The sequence below is a fragment of the Ictalurus punctatus genome, chromosome 7, assembly GCF_001660625.3.
Source record: "Ictalurus punctatus breed USDA103 chromosome 7, Coco_2.0, whole genome shotgun sequence".
NCBI classification, from domain to species: domain Eukaryota; kingdom Metazoa; phylum Chordata; class Actinopteri; order Siluriformes; family Ictaluridae; genus Ictalurus; species Ictalurus punctatus.
In genome coordinates, this window is record NC_030422.2 from 19,545,100 (window position 1) to 19,564,459 (window position 19,360).

The 19,360-nt window shown below is 36.8% G+C and overlaps 1 protein-coding gene across 4 annotated transcripts in view; it reads left to right on the forward strand.

Moving 5' to 3' along the window:
• Positions 1-15,174, forward strand: part of pcdh7b (protocadherin 7b) — a 168,337-nt gene extending 153,163 nt beyond the window's left edge. For 2 of the 4 annotated variants that reach the window (XM_053681388.1, XM_017472325.3), the window contains exon 3: positions 10,985-15,174. In XM_053681388.1, the coding sequence (XP_053537363.1) occupies positions 10,985-11,421 (437 nt within the window). In that variant the 3' untranslated portion in view covers positions 11,422-15,174. Of the gene's footprint in view, positions 1-9,715; positions 9,735-10,984 lie in introns of all 4 variants that reach the window. The other 2 variants (XM_053681389.1, XM_053681391.1) reach the window with 2 other exon arrangements.
• The last annotated feature ends 4,186 nt before the right edge of the window (positions 15,175-19,360 follow it).

Below are 19,360 nucleotides of genomic sequence, written 5' to 3' on the forward strand. Positions count from 1 at the left end.
CTGGTTAACTTAATTAACCTCTCAAGCCCCTCAGCATGCTGGGAATTAAACACGGTAGCTCTTCCTCAGGAATACATAAAAGGCTCTTAGCATGTGTGCCGCTCTGGTGGACCACAGGTAGAGGTCATGACCTGAAGTTCTAATGAAAAGAAAATCACAAATGGACATTTAATGGCTTGGGGGTGTTTGGGGGTGTTTGGGGGTGGACACTGTTGCTTATCACGACTGATTGAATGGCATGATAAATGCTATCTATTTTATACACAAATGTTTTGTGGAAATGTAACTGTCATATTATGGGATACGTTTTGACAATATATTATCATTTAACATTTTAAAACAGACAGTTCTATTTACAGTTTAGTTTGAGCAAAATCATACAGGAGGTCCTTTGAAATATTTACTTCTTATGTAAAACTTAATAAAAAAATGTTTTTTTTTTCTCTCCTTAGTGCAGCTTTATTGTACAATTCAAGTCTTGTGTGTCTACTTCCTTATATATGTTTATGTAGAGATAGAGTTATTTGAGCTTTTCTTCCTTCCATCCTCTCTTCCAGTTTCAGTAGTAAGTGGAGCAAAAAAACACAGTGACAGGGTTGCGGGATTTAATTGAAATTGTATTTTGACAAATAATCATTTAATAGTGTAAAATAGGCTATTGTGTGTGCACGTCTGGGAGCGTGCGATAAGGCAAACTGCTCTGAGCCAATGAGACGCAGTCTAAAGACTGATAGAGAGGGAAAAAATAAAACAACACAGACGAACACATACACACACACGCACACACACACACACACACACACACACACACACACACACACACATACACACACATACATGCAAATATTCAAGATTTTAACCCCAGTCTATCTCTCCCTCAGCAAAGAGTCAGTCTGAGCTCAAGCCCTACCATTTTCTTACACATACGTTGCCTGTTTCACTATGTCTGTCTATTTAATGCCTCATACTCCTTTCCCCAGCTATTTGCCATGTGATCTGTGAAATCTTGCTATGAATAATGATTTATTCTCTGTCTGTCTGTCTGTCTGTCTGTCTTTCTCTCTCTCTCTCTCTCTCTCTCTCTCTCTCTCTCTCTCTCTCTCTCTCTCTTGGATAAATGTGGGGGGAAAAGCATGAGCTGTTCTATGACTATGCACTACATTTTCTGCTTCTACATGCCACAAGTCTTTCTATGAATGCAGGGTGTGTGCTGTTTGTAGGTCTCCAGGGCAAAGAGACAGTGACTTTAGATGAGAAGGACCAGAAGAAAAGAGAGGAAAAGGGAATGAGAGAGAGCAAGAGAGAGATGATAAAGAAGTTGCATTAGATAATTGGCAGACACATCATCAGAATGAAATTATGCTAGCTAATCCCCCCTCAATTAATCACCGTTGGAGTGGTCTAACCATACACTAATTATTTCCTCAAGTGCTGTTCACCATCATAAAGGACCATCACTACCTATTAAGCAGCCAGGAGGACCTGCAGGAGTTTTTCACTATAATATGGTCAATTTGAAATGCTGCTGATGTGGTTTCACATAAACATGAGCAAAATGAAATAAACTGCTAGTGGCTTTATAAAATGCAATGTTAATGATATATATATATATATATATATATATATATATATATATATATATATATATATATATATATATATATATATATATATATATATACACTCACTGTCCACTTTATTAGGAACACCTGTACACATGTTCATTCATGGAGTTATTTATTTAGCCGATCATGTGGCAGCAACCCAATGCATAGAATCATGCAGATACAGGTCAAGACTTAAAATAATGTTCACATGATACATCAGAATGAGGACAAAGTGTGATCTCTGTGAGTTTAACCATGGCATGCTTTTTAGTACCAGATGGGCTAGTTTAAGTATTTCAGTTTTAACATTTTTGTGAGTTTACACAGAATGGTGCAATCAACAAACTAACAAACAAGCAAACAGACAACAAACATCCTGTTTGCAATGGGTCTGCAGGCTGAAACACCTTGTTGATGAGAGAGGTCAGAGAAGAATTACATGACTGGTCAGAGCTTACAAGAAGTCTGTAGTAACTCAAATAAACACTCTTTACAACCATAGTGAGCAGAAAAGCATCTCATAACACATAAAACATCAAACCTGGCAAAATGCATCAGCTATGACTGCAGAATCTGGTTCCACTCCTGTCAGTCAAAAACAAGAATGTGAGGATCTCCTGGGCATAGATGCACCCAAAGTGTATAGTTGGGGATTGGAAAAAGACCAGGTGATTATTTTTTCTAATCTTGGGTGAGTCTTTGCCCATGATAGCTTCAGATTCCTGTTCCTGGCTGACAGGATTAGAACCTGATGTGGTCTTCTTATCTTGTAGCCCTGCTACCTCAAGGTTTGATGTTTTGTGCATTCCCAGATGCTTTTCTGCCTTATGGTTGTAAAGAGTGCTTAAATTAGTTACTATAGCCTTCCTGGCAGCTGGAACCAATCATGCCATTTTCCTCTGACCTCTCTTATAAACAAGACGTTTCCATCCACAGAACTGTCGCTCACTCAATGTTTTTTTTTGTTTGTTTTTCGCACCATTCTGTGTGAATTCTAGAGACTGTTTTGCGTGACAATCCCAGGGGTTCAGCAGTTTATGGATACTCAAGCCAGCCTGTTTGGTGCCAACATCTATGACACAGTCATTAAGACTTTCTGAGTCACATTTCCCCCCTATTCTGATGTTTTGAGTGTGAACATTAGCTGAAGCTCTTGACCTGTATCTACATGGTTTTATATGATGGTGTGTGTTGGGCTGACACCACATGATTGGCTGATTGGATAAATGCACAAATGTGCAGGTGCACAGGTATTCCTAATAAAGTGGACGGTGAGTGTATTTAGTATTCAAATATTTTGGATAATGTTTTTTTAATGCATTTTTTCCCAGAAACATGCTGACATAGATAGATAGATAGACAGACAGATATATAGATAGATAAGTACAACAAAGACAGATATGCAAACAAACATATACAAATCACGGAAATAAGTTGCAAATATAAAGATCAGATGTCAAGCCACATGAAAGAAATAAAGTAATTATAAATGTGTGAAGAGAGCAAAGTTGGTAGTTATAAACATTTTTTATAAGTGGCATTTATTGCAGCATGTGGTACAAATAAGTAACACCAGTTTATAACAGTGATATTAAGTAAAAAAAAAAAAAAGTAACAGTAACAACAACAACAACAACAATAATAATAATAATAATAATAATAATAATAATAATAATAATAATAATAATAATAAATAAATAACTACAAACATACATACATACATACATACATAAAACAATAGTGTGGAGCAGATATTGTGAGTGTGCACAAAAATAGTGAAAACAACAAGGCATGTGCCTCCAAACCATATTTTAAAATGAACTCTAGCCGATCATGAAAGATAAAAAAGATAAATAAATAAATATATATATATAAATATATATATATATATATATATATATATATATATATATATATATATATATATATATATATATATAAAGACAAAGTGATGTCAGTTGCATGCTCACTGTACCATATCAGACATGGCTCTCGTTTATGTGATGTGTTGCATTGTGTTAGGATGGGTTGTTTTACACTGTTGTGCAGGATTACTGATGCGAGGCCTCTGAAAGCATATGCAGCTGGATATTGAGCCTAGTGAAGTAAACCAGGTCAATGCTCACTTCAGCTCTTCTCGTCTTGGTAACATAATAGTAGACTTCTTTCCATTCAGCAGTATACCTCAACTAGCATGTTAACATGAATAGTGGTAAAAATGCTTCCCAGCTAAAGAAAAGTACTGGAGTGATGTAGCATTTGCAAATGGAATACAAACTACTGTATATTAATGTTAGTGTATTAAATAAACATTCATTTAGCATACTGAAAACCTGCATTTGCTTTAGCAAAGACTTTAGCCAAGAACTCCTTGTAGTGCTAAAAAAAAAAGTAAAAATATGAATATAACGAATATATTTTTCCCTCAAAACTTTCCACCACAGAACCCGTTTTAAAACCTTTTGTACCACTTCTTTTAAATGTTTATTAAAATTGTAGGTAATTGGCATTAATATAATTATTAGGATTTAGTGATTTAATTCAAGCCACCAATCACTGAGGATTAGAACTATTGTAACTAAAGAATTATTATGACAGTAGTTGATAGTTCTTACTACAACTGTATGTCATGAAAATAAATCCCAGACATAAAGAATCATAGATCTCCTGGCTAAATATCACTAATAATACTAATATTGCTTTCCATTTGCTGCCACCTATTTAACTATGGCTTTCCCCTTTGTTTTTATATACATGCAGTATGCACATAAACACTTTGTGTGTGTGTGTGTGTGTGTGTGTGTGTAGGGGCTTTGATAATTCCCATTTCTCTTTAGCATGCTGCAAAGCCGAGTATAAGGCTAGCTTCTCATTATGGCCAATAATCAGTCAGCTAACTCGGCCAAGTACAAACCAATTAAATGGAACTGACGAGGAAATCTCTCACTTTTCCTTTCTCCCTTATACTATCGTATATGCCCATATGATAGACGGGTATAATAAAAGATAATGTATTATCACCACCACACTCTTAATATAATCCTTTTAGTGCAGCATGTTGTTTGCATTAAGAATTGCTGAGCACTTTATAGTTGTATCTGTACACTACAACCTACATAAAATACTTTTTTGAAGTTTCATAGCTACTCTCAAAAAAGGGTTTGTGAAAAGGACAAGCGGCTCCCTGATCTCTCTTTTCTGGCAGAAATGGGAATCATGTGAAGTGTCCCAAGACAGGCGAGTTAATGAAGTGTTAAAGAGGGAGAATGTGATATTCATTAGGTTGTTAAAGGGGAAAGAAAGTTACAGAATCTGGTTTAGAGTGTGAGAGGAGAAACGTATAGACAGTCACACAAGCTTCTTATTGTGAAAGTGGAGTGCAGGGAGCATGTGAAACTTCTGCAGGCAATTAAAGGAGTGAGTCTGTGGTTATTTTTGTTAACTTTATTTTGAGGCTGGTAGGAATATTACAGATATAGTGTGAGTTTGTGGGTGTTTTGTTTTTTTTGCTAGGTGCTCATGCTGTTGCGCATTATTGTTACTCAGTAGCTATATTTATATGCTGACTGTTAATCCATTAATAATTTGATTGGCTTAATTGGAATAAAAATAACATTATGGAGTAAACTGATTGAGGTCAATGCAAATTAAATTTCTATTTGTCTGAAGGATGTGGGTATAATCCATTAAATAGAAGAAAGATTTGAAGGGTAATTGTTTCTACATATCCTGTATAATGGCACATACTCAATGCAAGTTCATGTTCCATATTTTTAAGAGTTTGAATCCAGCTAATATTTCAAGTTCACACCTTTATTTTGAGTCATTTTGCTGAGGCTGCTATAATTTAATATTGGTACAAAATAGCACAAGCAATGCAATTGAACATGCTGAAATAACATTTCATTCTTGTTACACTCTGATATTACTCACATGTTTCTCATGTTTATTATAACAGTTGCACTAAATGCCTCTGTGTGCATTACAGTTTGGTTCATATTACATGTAACATGCATGTAAACAGATTTTCAACAGAGTGCTAAGCTAAGGATACATGGAAACAGTTCCTGTCTTTCCCTGTCTCACACACACACTCTTACACAAACACACAAGCACTGATTGGACAGAGGGGTCAGCATTTGCCTGCAGTAGTGTTGTGGCTGGATTCCCATCCAGAAAACACAGATCAAAACACAAGACTGTCGAGTTCAGCTATTCTCAGCAGGAAAAGGCTGATATTACAGTCAAGAAAACACACACAGAGCTACTTTCCCTTCCTTTAACTCTCATCAGAAGACACGCACACATGCACACACACACATACACACACACACACACAGATTCCGAATTCTTCCAAATCTTGCTGTCAATCACTTGGGTGTCTGGCCCACATACGACCCTGCAGTTACTCTGTCACCAGCCGCCCAACAGCAGGGAACTGACTGTTCCCAAGAATCCACTTTTGTCCGTATGTAATTAACTTGCAGAATAGCTTAGAACCATTTCTTCCGCTGCGCCCCATCCTTCATCCGTCATTCTCAATCGTTCTGGCGGGTTGAAGTTTATGCCTCTTTTGAGTGTATTCAAAGGGACTAGCTGGAAAATGGCACACATTATGCACTGAGCCCCTGTTGGCAGAAAAGCCCACTATGCGGCACGACAGTTAGTACACCGCCGAGCCGCAAGCATTTCCGGCCCAAGCATGGCCCCATTAGTTCAACTCCGCCAAAGCCTCTCTGCAGTGAGCCTGTAGTCTTCAAACTGACTGGAGGTTCAGATTTAGGGTCAGTGGGATTTGGAAACCCCAATAAGCAGCAAGAGTCTCAGCCCCTCACATTAATTTTTCTCAATAGAATGACCTTTTACTGTAATTGTAAAAGTGTGTGTTTGCCTCCATGCCTCTGTGTGTAATCTTACGGTTGAATGAGAAGTGCTCTTGACCTTGTTAGCCCACTGAAGTATTTTATACAATACTAATCAGCTAGATCCCATTTTGACTCTTGGCCCTATTCAGTGTCTTTACAAAGAGGGGGCACATTTACAGTGAAACCCGATCAAATGCACATTAGTTATTTAATTATACATATTTCGAGCAGAGGGTAAACACATGGAGTATTTGATTTGTTCAGGTTTATGGTACTTATTTGATTGATGATTTAAATTCTATGCATAATATGCATATAATGAAAGGAAAGAGAGACATGGATGGTAAAAACAATTACAGTACAATTACATGCTCCTTAGCCATGCAATGACCAGCATCTAAAATAGACCCATGTATGTTTTGTACCAGGCGAAATGGAATTATTAGACAAATGTGTTTCTGTTTACCACGAGAATGAAATGCATAATATACCTGAGACAGGTTAAATATAAATAGCTTCCTAGCTTCCTGCATAATCTCTATGCTAAGTGCTAGAGCACAATGATTAACATTTCTTTACCAAATTTACTACAGTACGATGGGTTGTAATCTCTGATGCATTACTGCCTCATCATTCAAATCTGTCGCTGCTTTTCGTTGGCTTGAATATGGCCAGATGGTTGTGTTGCAGTGACTGGATTTCTCATCCAAATGAAAAAAAAAAGAAGAAATTAATATGTTAGCCTCATCTGTACTTCGAACAGAGAAAGTGAATAACTCTCCTTAGCTGAGATTAAACCCAAAAGGTTGAGATTAATCATACTCCACTACACATTCACATTCAGATGCATAGACATTGATAGGTTGCAGTCAGTAAGCAGATCTAATAAATTAACCTTCAATTACATGCCATTTCTTTGACCCCATTTATACTTGGTCATGCATCTTGCAGCTGGATTGTATCCTGCTAATAATGTTACCCACATGCATTTATATGTGTAATCAAATGGGTCTCAGGTTAGCCAGATCCAATTGTTGCATTAAGTGTATTATGCAAATCAGCTCATTACACTTGACCATTAACATCCTGCAGAGTTCTAATAGTAAAACTGTGACAGAGATCCCATAGTAACCATTAATTAGCCAGGGTTTTATTCACATTAACAGATTCTCTTAAAAAGAAAAATGGATAAAAGAAGGCCTGGGGGTAAATTCAAGAGAAATGCTCTGTGAGAGGGTTGAGTGGTGGCTGGAGGCTCAAGTGGTCAGGGGGAATGATTGAGGTGATATGATCACCAGCTGAACTCTGACACTTTAACCAACAGGCAGTGGTTTAGTGCAATTTGGTGCCCCCTGGAGAGTTTGCAAAGAATTCTGGGTAAAGGCTGAGAAGAGCAACAAAGCCCTGATGCCTTAATTGTAAGACAGATGCCTAGGTGTAGAGAGGGAGAGAAAAAGGTGTAGTGGAGACAAATCGTCATCCTGATGGCCATTATAAAGCAGACAGCAAAGTGTCAAGCAGGAGAAGTAAAAGTGAGATCTTATTGCCCTTCCCTACTACAGGAAATACTGCACTGGATTGAACCTGGACTGCAGTCTTAGATATATCAGTCATCATTTTCATTCCTGGAATTAATTACAGTATATAATCTTACAATAGTTTCTGTTTATGTTTGAATGTTGTGCAATTTACAGCATGTTAACTATTTGTTAACTAAGGAATATAACATGACGGGACCTTCTGTTATAGGGAAATAATCAGTGACTGGGTGGTGTGATGCAATCCGGCATGAAGCGGTGTTATTGTTAACACCATGAAGTTGGTTAGTTTCCAATAACAATGCATACCAAACTGTCTTATTCCTCTTATACCACTGGTATTTACTAACACTTAACAATTTACAATACATGTAACTATGCACTCGTTAGATTTATTTAACAAATAAATGTATTTATTTAATAAATAAATAAATCAATAAGCAAACAAACAAATGCCATATGTTTTTATCCATTTAATGTTGTGGAACATTTGTTATGGATTTTCATTTACGTTATAGCAGCTATAAACAGTTTCCACACCAGCCTATCTTAATTCCCCACTCTCCCCTTATTTCCCCTCTGACTTTTACACAGTGGAGGCTCTTTCCCAAAATGGTAAATACATGTTTCCTCAATTAGACACATTTAGACACATTAAAATCAAAATCAGTTTGTCTGTCCATCCATGTGTAAATTGTTACTATAGTAACAATAACATATTAGAACAAGCACATTAATACCGTATAAACTTTTAATTTGCCTTACAGACATGCAAATTATTCAACACCTTCTGGCCAATTGAGATTTCAGCAGAGCTGTTTTATAAGGTTCAACATTAGAATCCCATCTTCTAATGCACACAAGTGCCAAATTACATAGATTACTCCATAGGGTGTAGCAGTGTTAGAACTGTCATTACAATCGACTTGCTGTCGATCCGAGACTGCACACACACTCATCAGCTTGGCATGACTGAGCATGCTTCAGAGCATGACTCAGCTTTTCAATCGTACCTTCACGCCTCTCCCTAGAGCTACCTTCCCCACCTGCCCACACTGGTCTTTAATGACCTGCTATGGTACTAAAGTTCATGTCAGCCTCAGAGAACCCTCACTCAACCCATCATGAATCAGAGGCTAATGGGATCTCACATGGGAGCGTGTAAGCAACAGCCTAACAACAATCACCAAGGTCAGGTGAACATGGTCAGAGGTGGTGGAGGTTAATAAAAGGAATCTGAACAGGGATTCATAAGAGATAGAGGAAAAGGATTCACAGAAAAGGAGTTTATCTCAAATGGGAAAAAAGCAGTGTGTGACTAGAGCTTCGTAGATTTGCCAGGTTTTGTCTGTTTTGCACTAATATACTGCATTAATATCAATATAAATATTCATTTACTTTAGACTACTTGAATTAATAGTGTATTCTCTAGCTATGCTTTCATCACTCTTGCGTGCAGTTAGCAGCTCTTGCATTTGTGTTTTAGCTGGTGATTTATTTTTTTTTCTTTCTGTGACTAACCAGTGCTTTTCTAAAGCAAGTTCCAACACATTTGTTTGTGCACATTGTCTCAAATTTTTCTCACCTTGTAAATCAAATTTACTATAACACATTTGGCAGAGCTGATTTTTATTTTTTAATTTTTGCAAAGATGAAGCACTGTGCAGAAAACAAACAGTGATTATATCTCATTCTTTCTTTACAGGAGAAAAAGAACAATAAAAGTAAGCCATGGTTAAAACTATTTTTTTTTTTTTTTTTTTTTTTTATCTCTTCAGCCAGAGGCAGCATGCTTTCTTTTTAGATTTTCACTCACCCCCTGTTGCTTGTGTCATACCCCACATTTGGTCATTAACCGACCACTTTTAACATTAAATCTTTGGCACTTTGGCACTCAAGAACAATCAGAAACAGCAAGAAAAAGCTTTTTCTGTGTGCTTCCATTCAGTTCCCTGTGCTTCCAGGCATATTTTTATGCTCATCACTTTTGCTAACTAATAAAAATGTTTATTAGTGTTTTTTTATTTATTGATGTATTTATTCATTTATTTATGCATCTACAAGACCACATGGCTGCACATAAATGTGCACATACACTCTGAAGTAAAATCCTTGAGTCTTCTTTTTTTCTTAATTCTTGAATATATATTTCTAGAAAAATCAGAAAAAGTGCGAGTTTCATAGGCTCAGTATTACCAAAACACCCAGATTTTAGTAGGTGTAAAGTGGCAATTTAAAGTTGTTTCTGTTCCATTGTATAATGAAGAATGTACAGAGTACAGAAGTACAGTGGTTAAATTAGGCTACATTTTTTTCTTACATTTATACCAAACTGCTATTTTTGATATATGCTCTCTGTAACTTAAATTGTGTGAGTTATTATACTGTAGAATCATCTTATTAATCAGGAAAAAAATACAAAAATAAATAAATAAATAATAAAAATACACACACACATACTCTTACAGACACAAAAAAGCACCAGGTTAAACACACACCCAGAATGGAAGTTGTACATAATTTGGTTTAGAGGTAGAATTCAAAGAACAGATGTTTTGCCCCCACGTTTTTTATTTGTATTTTTTTGAAGCATGGCGTTCTTTTAAGAGAACTCACATCACTTGTTTTGCACTTTCTTTTTTGTTCCTCCTTTTAACTTCTAGTCTTGATGTTTGTGTGTCATTTTGTGTTACGTGGTATGTGTGAAACATGAAGCTCAAAAAAATGAAATATAATGACTGTTTTGCTGCAGAAAAACAATTAGTTATGTTTAATGTGAAACCAATTTATCAGTGTACCCTGTTAATGGTAACGTGAAATGAAGTATTATGTGAAGATTTTAGGCTTCATGAGGCACATAGCACATTCAATCCTAAATTCTTTTTCTCACTCCAAATGCTGTATATTCTCGAGCAGTTGAAGTTGAAATATTGCTTCTAATACTATCTGTCCATGTGTTTGTGTGTTTGTGCAGACTCTCGGCCCCTGCCGGATGTAGCCATGACGGGGAAGTGTACGCGCGAGTGTGACGAGTACGGCCACTCAGACGCCTGCTGGATGCCGGTGCGCACTTCACCCGAGCGCAGGCCCAAAGCCACCCCTCCCAAACTCTCCACCTTCAACTCGAGCTCAGCCGGGTGCAGCGGTGCTGAACCAGCCACAAGCTCCGATCCACTCACCATGGCCAACGGAGAGCCCTCGCACCTGCTTGGAGACCGCAACCGCAATCTTCTCAACAAGAAAATGGCCTCCTCCTCTTCCTCCTCCTCAGCCTACGATGCTTTTGGCTCGGCCGCCTTCTCTGCTAGTGATGAAACGTCTCGGCCTGTTGAAGAGATTCCACTGGCCCCCACAGGTGAATATAAACCCACACAATGCGGGACGCTCACCAGGCGTGAGGTTTACCTGTGAATGTCCCAGTGAATGAGTCACGACTCACTATTCGATCCAACAATGACTCTTCAGTGATTTCAGAGACGCTCTTAGCGCCAAAGCCTGGTATGAAATGTATGCTTGTTTGATATAAGCAGTGAGTAAAAGACATAAAAGCATGGATAACAGTTTTGTACATGTGGAGGAGACAGAGGAGGAGGAGAGAAAGGCAGAGGTGGAGAGAGAGGGATGCTGGTGGATGAGTCCTGTGTCATTTTGCTGCTAGCATTCCGGGCCCTCTTACTTTTCCCAAAGTGCTGCCTGGTTGTGTAGAATTCATCATAAGCATGCATGCAAAATCTAGCCCTTAATGACTTGGACTATACTTCTTAGGACTTTTATTGTTATTTTTCAGTCATTTTTCTAATTAATGCTAAATAGATGGCAGGAGGCAAGACTGGTGCTGTTTTATTTTTTATTTGTAATCTTTATTTCATGTTCATGTTTCTGTACAGGATTGGAATTGAAGAGATTTTTTTTTCTTTAGTTTTGATTATTGTATACTTATGCAATCTGTCCAAGCATTGGACTAGTTACACTGGGCAACCATAGCATTCAAAGAGACACCAAAAACAACAAAACTAGCCTAACATGGACAAGAACTGATGCATAACATTAATCAGTGATGACAATGGGAGGCAAAGCAAAACCATTCAGAAAACAGCTGGAGGACATCCTTATGTACTAGTTACATTTCCAGTGACTGTAACCTTTACAATGGGTCTGTAGATATCTAAACGGTGGCATACAAGCTGTAAATGGTGAACTTACACTACAAGAAGCAAGTTTACCTGTGTGCCTATCTGCTTTTCACAAACACACACACGCACACACATGCACATACAGACACTCAAACACACTCACAGGATCTTATGTGGGTCACAAGTTGTACATAAATACGCTAAACATATTCGGGACACATGCTTTACACCTAAGCTGTCAACTCACCAAACGCTCCGCCCCCCGCCCTTTCTCTGTACACTGCTGCATTGTGGGAGCTGTTGACATTTCTTGGGTCGCCTGTTACTGCTGTAATTCCACGAACATTGGCAACTCTAGGAGTTCTTGACCTGATCTATGCCGTTTTTCTTTTTTGTTGTCTAAGACTTAAACTGAAGCCCTTAGTGACCTATGGCACACAATAAGTTATACATGCACAGAAAAACACATGGCACCTTACATACACATATAGGACCTAACTGGCTATTAGGATCTCTCGTTAGATAAATGACTAGCTACCAGGGAAATGATTAAGATGACTTGGTCCTACGTACCACATGCTTGGGCTGGTCCTGTATAACATTCTCAAAGTATGAGTGTTAAATTGAGCAATAAACCCAAGGGATGTAGTAGTATTTGTTCTTAATCACACCTACCTAAAGTAGCGAAGACACACCTGAAATGGCTCATCTCCTAATCAAATCAGTGAATACTGAATACAAATACACTGAGGGCATGAGGATCCACCAGCTAAATAGATTTGTACAATCAAAACAGGTATCTTTACGATGTCATTGGGCTAAACGAGCACTTGCGGCCATGCAAAAACAAATGTCGCCATTAAAAAAACCAAAGTCCTGGGAAGAACATGACATGGTATTTGGTATAAAGAGGAGGCAAACTGAAAATCTGGTTGTATGTTGGCTTAAATACATTCACGTTTAACTGTAGAGACTGAGGCTAGAGGAACAGCCGTTAGATGATGTCCTTTCTGAAACACACCCAAACTCTTCAGTACACACACACTTCCATGTTAAGGTCCTATGTTCAAAAATCCATGAAGTAACCCAAGTTTGTGGTTGAGAGTATGCTATTAAGGATTCAAATCCTGCCTGTAAAACTGGGTGACAATAATCAGATGCAATGGAATTACTCTTTTGTATGTTGGAGAACCCTAAGTCTGAACGGACTGCACTTTTTCCCCCTGCAGCCTGAATCTATAGTCTGTGTGTTCTACTTGTTGTTAAAAGAAGTGCTCTGATGCTTATCCACTGTATACAGAAATATGTACTTTTTATTGCACGTTTAAAGGGATTCTACTTCACATACTATGAAGGCAAAAAAAAAGAAAAAAAATGGAAATGGATAAAAAAAAAAAAAAACTCTTACTGTGTGATCTTGGAGGTCCATTGCTTGCTTTTGTTATAAACAAACATTATAAACAGACATGTAGTATGGTTTAGATTATCAGTTTGACAAGGATGAAAAATGAAATATGTATACTACAATGATTCATTGGTTTATTTAGAATCACACATTTGGTAAATGTTTTCATTCTTCTGACAAAATGTCTTTTTTTTCTGTCGAACTCACTTTACCACACATTCACATTGATATCACTGACACATTGAAAGATTACTTGTCACATCACACATTTATAACATAATCCGACACGATACTCAGCTGGCATGATTTAAAGTTGTCTTTTTTTTTTTTAAATGTAAACTTGGTAATGACACCATGCGTTGAGATTTACTCATATTTTTTTTCTTCATACTATCCAGTGCCACTTTGTATATTTAGAATGCTTCTGTAAAAAAAAAGGAAAAAAAAAAATCTAAACAAAACTATAGAGTGAATGCAAAATATGCAACTGTGCCTTTTTATACCGTTATTGGTATGACTCGTTGTTTTCACTAGTATAAAAACTGAGATGGATAAAGGGTGATATCTGGGGAAATGACACACCCTGTTTATATGATATTGAAAAGAAACACAAAAACAAAGCTTTTATCTTGTGACTTCTTCATGTTAGATCGGTCAAATGTTGTCAAGTCTATTAATAAGTAACAACTGTACACGTTTTAGGCAATCTCCTAGCATATGAATCCATCTGATTTCAAATTTTCGCATGATTACTTGACCAAACCACTATTTATATACATAATACAAAAAAAAGTTGCTAATGAGATCATCATAGTCATGATAGTAAGGATAATGAAATTATCAGTAAAGTAAATGCTGCATTAGTTAAGCTCAATACAGATTGAAGAGCTAAACTAAGCTTGTCTAGTATAGACATAAAACTGATTGTCTGGTGGTTTCACTAAATGTTAACAGGCTGAAGACCAGCTGGGATAAAAGAGAGATAGGTAGAAATGTGTGCCGGCAAAACACATACCTCTGTGGGAGAAATATTCATATGCAGACATGCAGAATACTATATTACATATTACTATACAGATAATAAATGCCAGTTTGATAGGAACAAGAGATATATACTGATGAATGTGAAAGAAAGACCAATTGTATCTAGCAGAAATTGATAAGCTTTGATCGTTAATAATAGAAAATGTTTTCTACTCTTAGCAGAGATTAGATTAAAGCCAGCATTGCTGAAAGCAGAAAGTCTGTAGTCCGAAAGACTTCTCACAAGTTGAGGTGTGTGTTCTGTCAGCTTTGAACTTAAGCTTAAACCTTAAGTTGTCAGATATTTCACCCCTAGTGAAGAGATCTGTAATATTAACCATGCTCTATTTGTCCTGCGACTTGGATGTTGATGTAAATTTGACGATCAGTTTTAATCATTGTTTTATTAGGAGTCACTATGCACGCAGCTTAGCTGAACATGGCAAAATGTACTGAACGCTGAAGACCACCTCTATTTATGAACTATTTTACTTAATTTAACTTTTGCTTTTGTACAGGTATTTCTGTAAATAAATTGCTTGTCATTTTTTGTCTCTGCAGAAATTAAAATCTAACTATTAAAAAAAGTGCCTGTCTTTCTGGTCCTTAATCTTACGTACAGGAGCACAGAAGACATTTTTTGTCTGACATCCCCGATCACATAATTTACATAAAGGTTATAACAAATTAATATAATTTTGACACTCTCCTAAGTACAAATTTGTAAGATGTCTGAAATGAAAACTTGCAAGAAATGTTATTACTTAAGTGTAGAGAGAGGAGCTTTTGCCTTACAACTACATTTGTAGTCAAATGAGGTGAGGTCCAAACGTTAGGTCAGTGTATACAATGGGAAAGTTCTTAGTGTAAAGAGATGGGTTATGCACATGCATTTAAGTCGATTTTCTTAGCACTCCATGTAGATAATTAAAAAAGCCTACATGTAGTTCATGCCTCATAGGTTGACAGAATTTTCTTGAGTAGAAGCCTCAGAGAGGCTTTTTTTCAATACCTTTAAACACAAGCACATGCCTTTAAAGACTAGAAAATGCAGACTAAAGAAGCAGATAGCATGTTTAGGCAAGCATTCAAACAAACATGTATTAATTATTATCAAATAAATATATATTTATTATTAGATGTTTAATGTATTGCCAGTGTATGTATTGTTGGAAGGAGAAGAGGCCTTTGTCACATTTACATTACAGCACATATCCCAGATTGTTAAGAAGTTGCGGTCAGAGTGCAGGGTCAGCCATGATACGGCACCCCTAGAGCAAAGAGGGTTAAGGGCAATGCTCAAGGACACAACAGTGGCAGCTTGGCAGTGCTAGAACCCGCACACTTCTGACCAGTAATCCAGAGTCTTAACCGCTGAGACACCACTGCCCTTGTTGCAGGGATAGTCCTAGTTTTAATTGCACATTAATTATTCAAAATGTGGTTTAATTTATCAACATGGCTTACACTCTCATTGTTCGAAGCTTATAAAATAGCACTTGTTCCAGCACATCCTATTTCGCTTTTTTTTCTGCTCCATATTATATGCCAGCAGCTACATGTGTGCACAACTTCTTAAGCTACTACATCGAGGCCATGAAATGATAATATGTGCATGAGATGTAGGATACTTTATCATGGTTTTAATTTGTTATTATTTGTCAAATTAATAAAATACTATGTTGTTTTTTGTTCATTTGATTCCCTCTTCTGTACATTTAACAAGCATTTGTCCATATTTTGATTTACAGCCTGGCCAAGCACTCATCTGCTACGTTTACAACAAGTTTAGTTAATTGATCCTTTCAACTAGAATATATTCTCTTGTTGAGAAGCTATATCTCTGAAGAATATGCTGGATTTTAAAGGAATAATAGTATTATGTACTAGTACTATTACTATTAATAGTAATAGTGCGATTTTTATGTATTTAAATTCGAAATCCCATTGTTTGAGTGTATTTACAGTCCCCCTGCACCACCCCACATTACTGACTGTAAATTGCTTAAGCTTGTAGTCTGAGGTTTGAATACCAGTGTGTGCAATTTCAGCACGTCTCAGGGCTTCATCATGTTTTCACAACACAGTTCCCTGGCGTTTGTTTGGGCACATGGCAGCTACTGTAGGTCCATACAGTCTGTCTCCTTTGTCTGTCTGTTGAAGCATGCGCTCATTACTGTGGAGATTGTTAGTATTTCTGTCTTTTTTATCCTCTAAAACTAAGTAGGCTTTGATATATTCTCCAACCAAAGTATCACCAAACCACAATTTACATTGCCAGTAAATCCAGAAAAATGTTGACGTAATGTAATTAAAAGTGATTTGATTTAAGATCGCATCACAATTTATAACTGTGCTAGTCACTTTTTTATACTTCATGTTGCTCTTGTTAAAGTTCTGAAAATTATTTGTGTTTGTTTATCATCATGGGAATAAGTCTTCAAAACAGACACACACAATCTTTATTCAGACCTACTGCTATGACACAATGTTATACTTGAAGCAATATTGATTAATGGGTGTATTCTTTTATCCTTAGTTATTATGAGATACTGAAAATTGTGAGTTAACACTTGCCAAATATAAGAGACCAAGCCAGAGTTGATTTATAACATCTATTTACATTGCATTATGTAAAATAGAACGTTCAGTGTGAAGTGCTCATGCAAAGGTGATTTTATTTGCTTATCCTGCACAAAAAGACCAAAGGAAAACAAATTAAAATGTATGGTGGTTTAATTAATACAGTATCTATTCTGTGTATTTCCAATGAATTGTTCCAAAAGTACTTTACCTTGCACATTTCTGATGAATGGTATAGATTTATGGATTCTGCATTACTTATTCTATACTGGATCATGAAAGTGTACCTTTATATACTATACACTATATAGCCAAAAGTATGTGGACACCTGACCATCACACCCATATGCTGGTCTTCCCCAAACTTTTGCCACAAAATCAGAAGCACACAATTGTATAGAATGAATTTGTATGCTGTTGCATTACAATTTCCCTTCAATGGAGCCAAGGGCGCCAAAAATGTTCCAGCAGGACAACGCCCCTGTACACAATGCAAGGTCCACGAAGACATGGTTTGTCAAGGTTAGAGTGGAAGATCCTGAGTGGCCTGTACAGAGTCCTAGTGACATCAGCCTCACTAAACATGTTTGAGATCTGAGATCTGAAATGCCAACTGCACTCCAGGCCTCCTCACCTAACATCAGTACCTGACATCACTAATTAACTTTTGGCTGAATCAGCAATCCCCCCCACCCCCCAGCCATTTAGAGACAGACCTCCTTCTTTCTCCTTAATTGCCATAGTGGTTAAACTATAATAACATTAAATAGTATATACACATACCGTCCACATTATTAGGAACACCTGTACACCTGCACATTCATGCAGTTATCCATTCAGCTAGTCATGTGGCAGCAGCACATTGCAAAAAATCATGCAGATACAGGTCAAGAGCTTCAGGTAATGTTAACATCATACATCAGAATGGGAAAAAAAAGTGTGATCTCTGTGATTTTGATAGTGGCATGGTTGTTGATATCAGATTGGCTAGTTTGAGTATTTCAGAAACTGCTGATCTCCTGGGAATTTCGCACACAACAGTCTCTAGAGTTTACACAATATATAGTAAAAAAAAAAAAAAAAAAAGCATCTTGTGAGCAGGATCCTGTGTGGAGTGAAACCTGATGTGGCAACCTTCTGTTGTACTCCATCTGCCTCAAGGATTTTTGTGTTGTGTGTTCTGAGATGCTTTTCTGCTCACCATGGTTGTAAGAGTGTTTTTTTTTTTTTTTTTTTTTTTTCCTGTCAGGTCAAACCAATCCAGTTATTCTCATTTTACCTCTTTAATCAACAAGATGTTTTCCACCTGCAGAACTGACACTTAAATCTGGATTTATTTATTTATTTATTTATTTATTTATTTATTTATTTATTTATTTTTTCACCATGTTGTGTAAACTCTAGAGACAGCAGTTTCTGAAATACTCAAACCAGCCCATCTGGTACCAACAAAGTCAAAATGACTGAGATCACATTTTTACCCATTCTGATGTTTGATCTAAACTTTATCTAAAGCTCTTGACCTGTATCTGCATGGTTTTATGTATTGCTCTTTGGCCACATCACTGGCCGATCGGATAATTGGATGAATGTACAGAGGTTCCTATTAAAGTGGACAGCGAGAGTAATACAATAAAGTTGCTTTAAGTACTATACAAAATAACAACTCCAATATAGAGATGTATTTTGAATTTGTGACCTTTACAGCAGAAGAAAAGGTAGCATCTAAAGAAAATGCACTAATAATGCAGTTCGAAATGTTCTGTTACTTCATGTTTGGTTGGTCTACTTATCCCACTGGACATTCTTTCTGTTCTCTGCAAGGCTGGATGATGTCTCTTTGCCAGTGTGATGGATTGAGTTCTTATTATGGGCTGATTCAGGATCAGTGGTACACAGCTGTTTTAGAGACCTATATGACCTCTCAGTCTGATTGCTTCAGCTTTAAGCTTTATTGTTGAAACTTTAAGTCTTGAGTTAACATGGCAAACCCTAATATTTAGTGGTGTTAATTATCAGAATTCATCATTTCAGCTAAATAGTGGGTTCCAACAATTATAGAGACCTGAGTTCACTGACATTTACTAGCATAATTTAATTTATGCTAATGTATATAGACTTATTATTATTCATGAACAAATTAAATATTGGTTATTGCATGTGCTCTTTATTCAGTTAACATTAAGCATCAATTACACAAGGGATT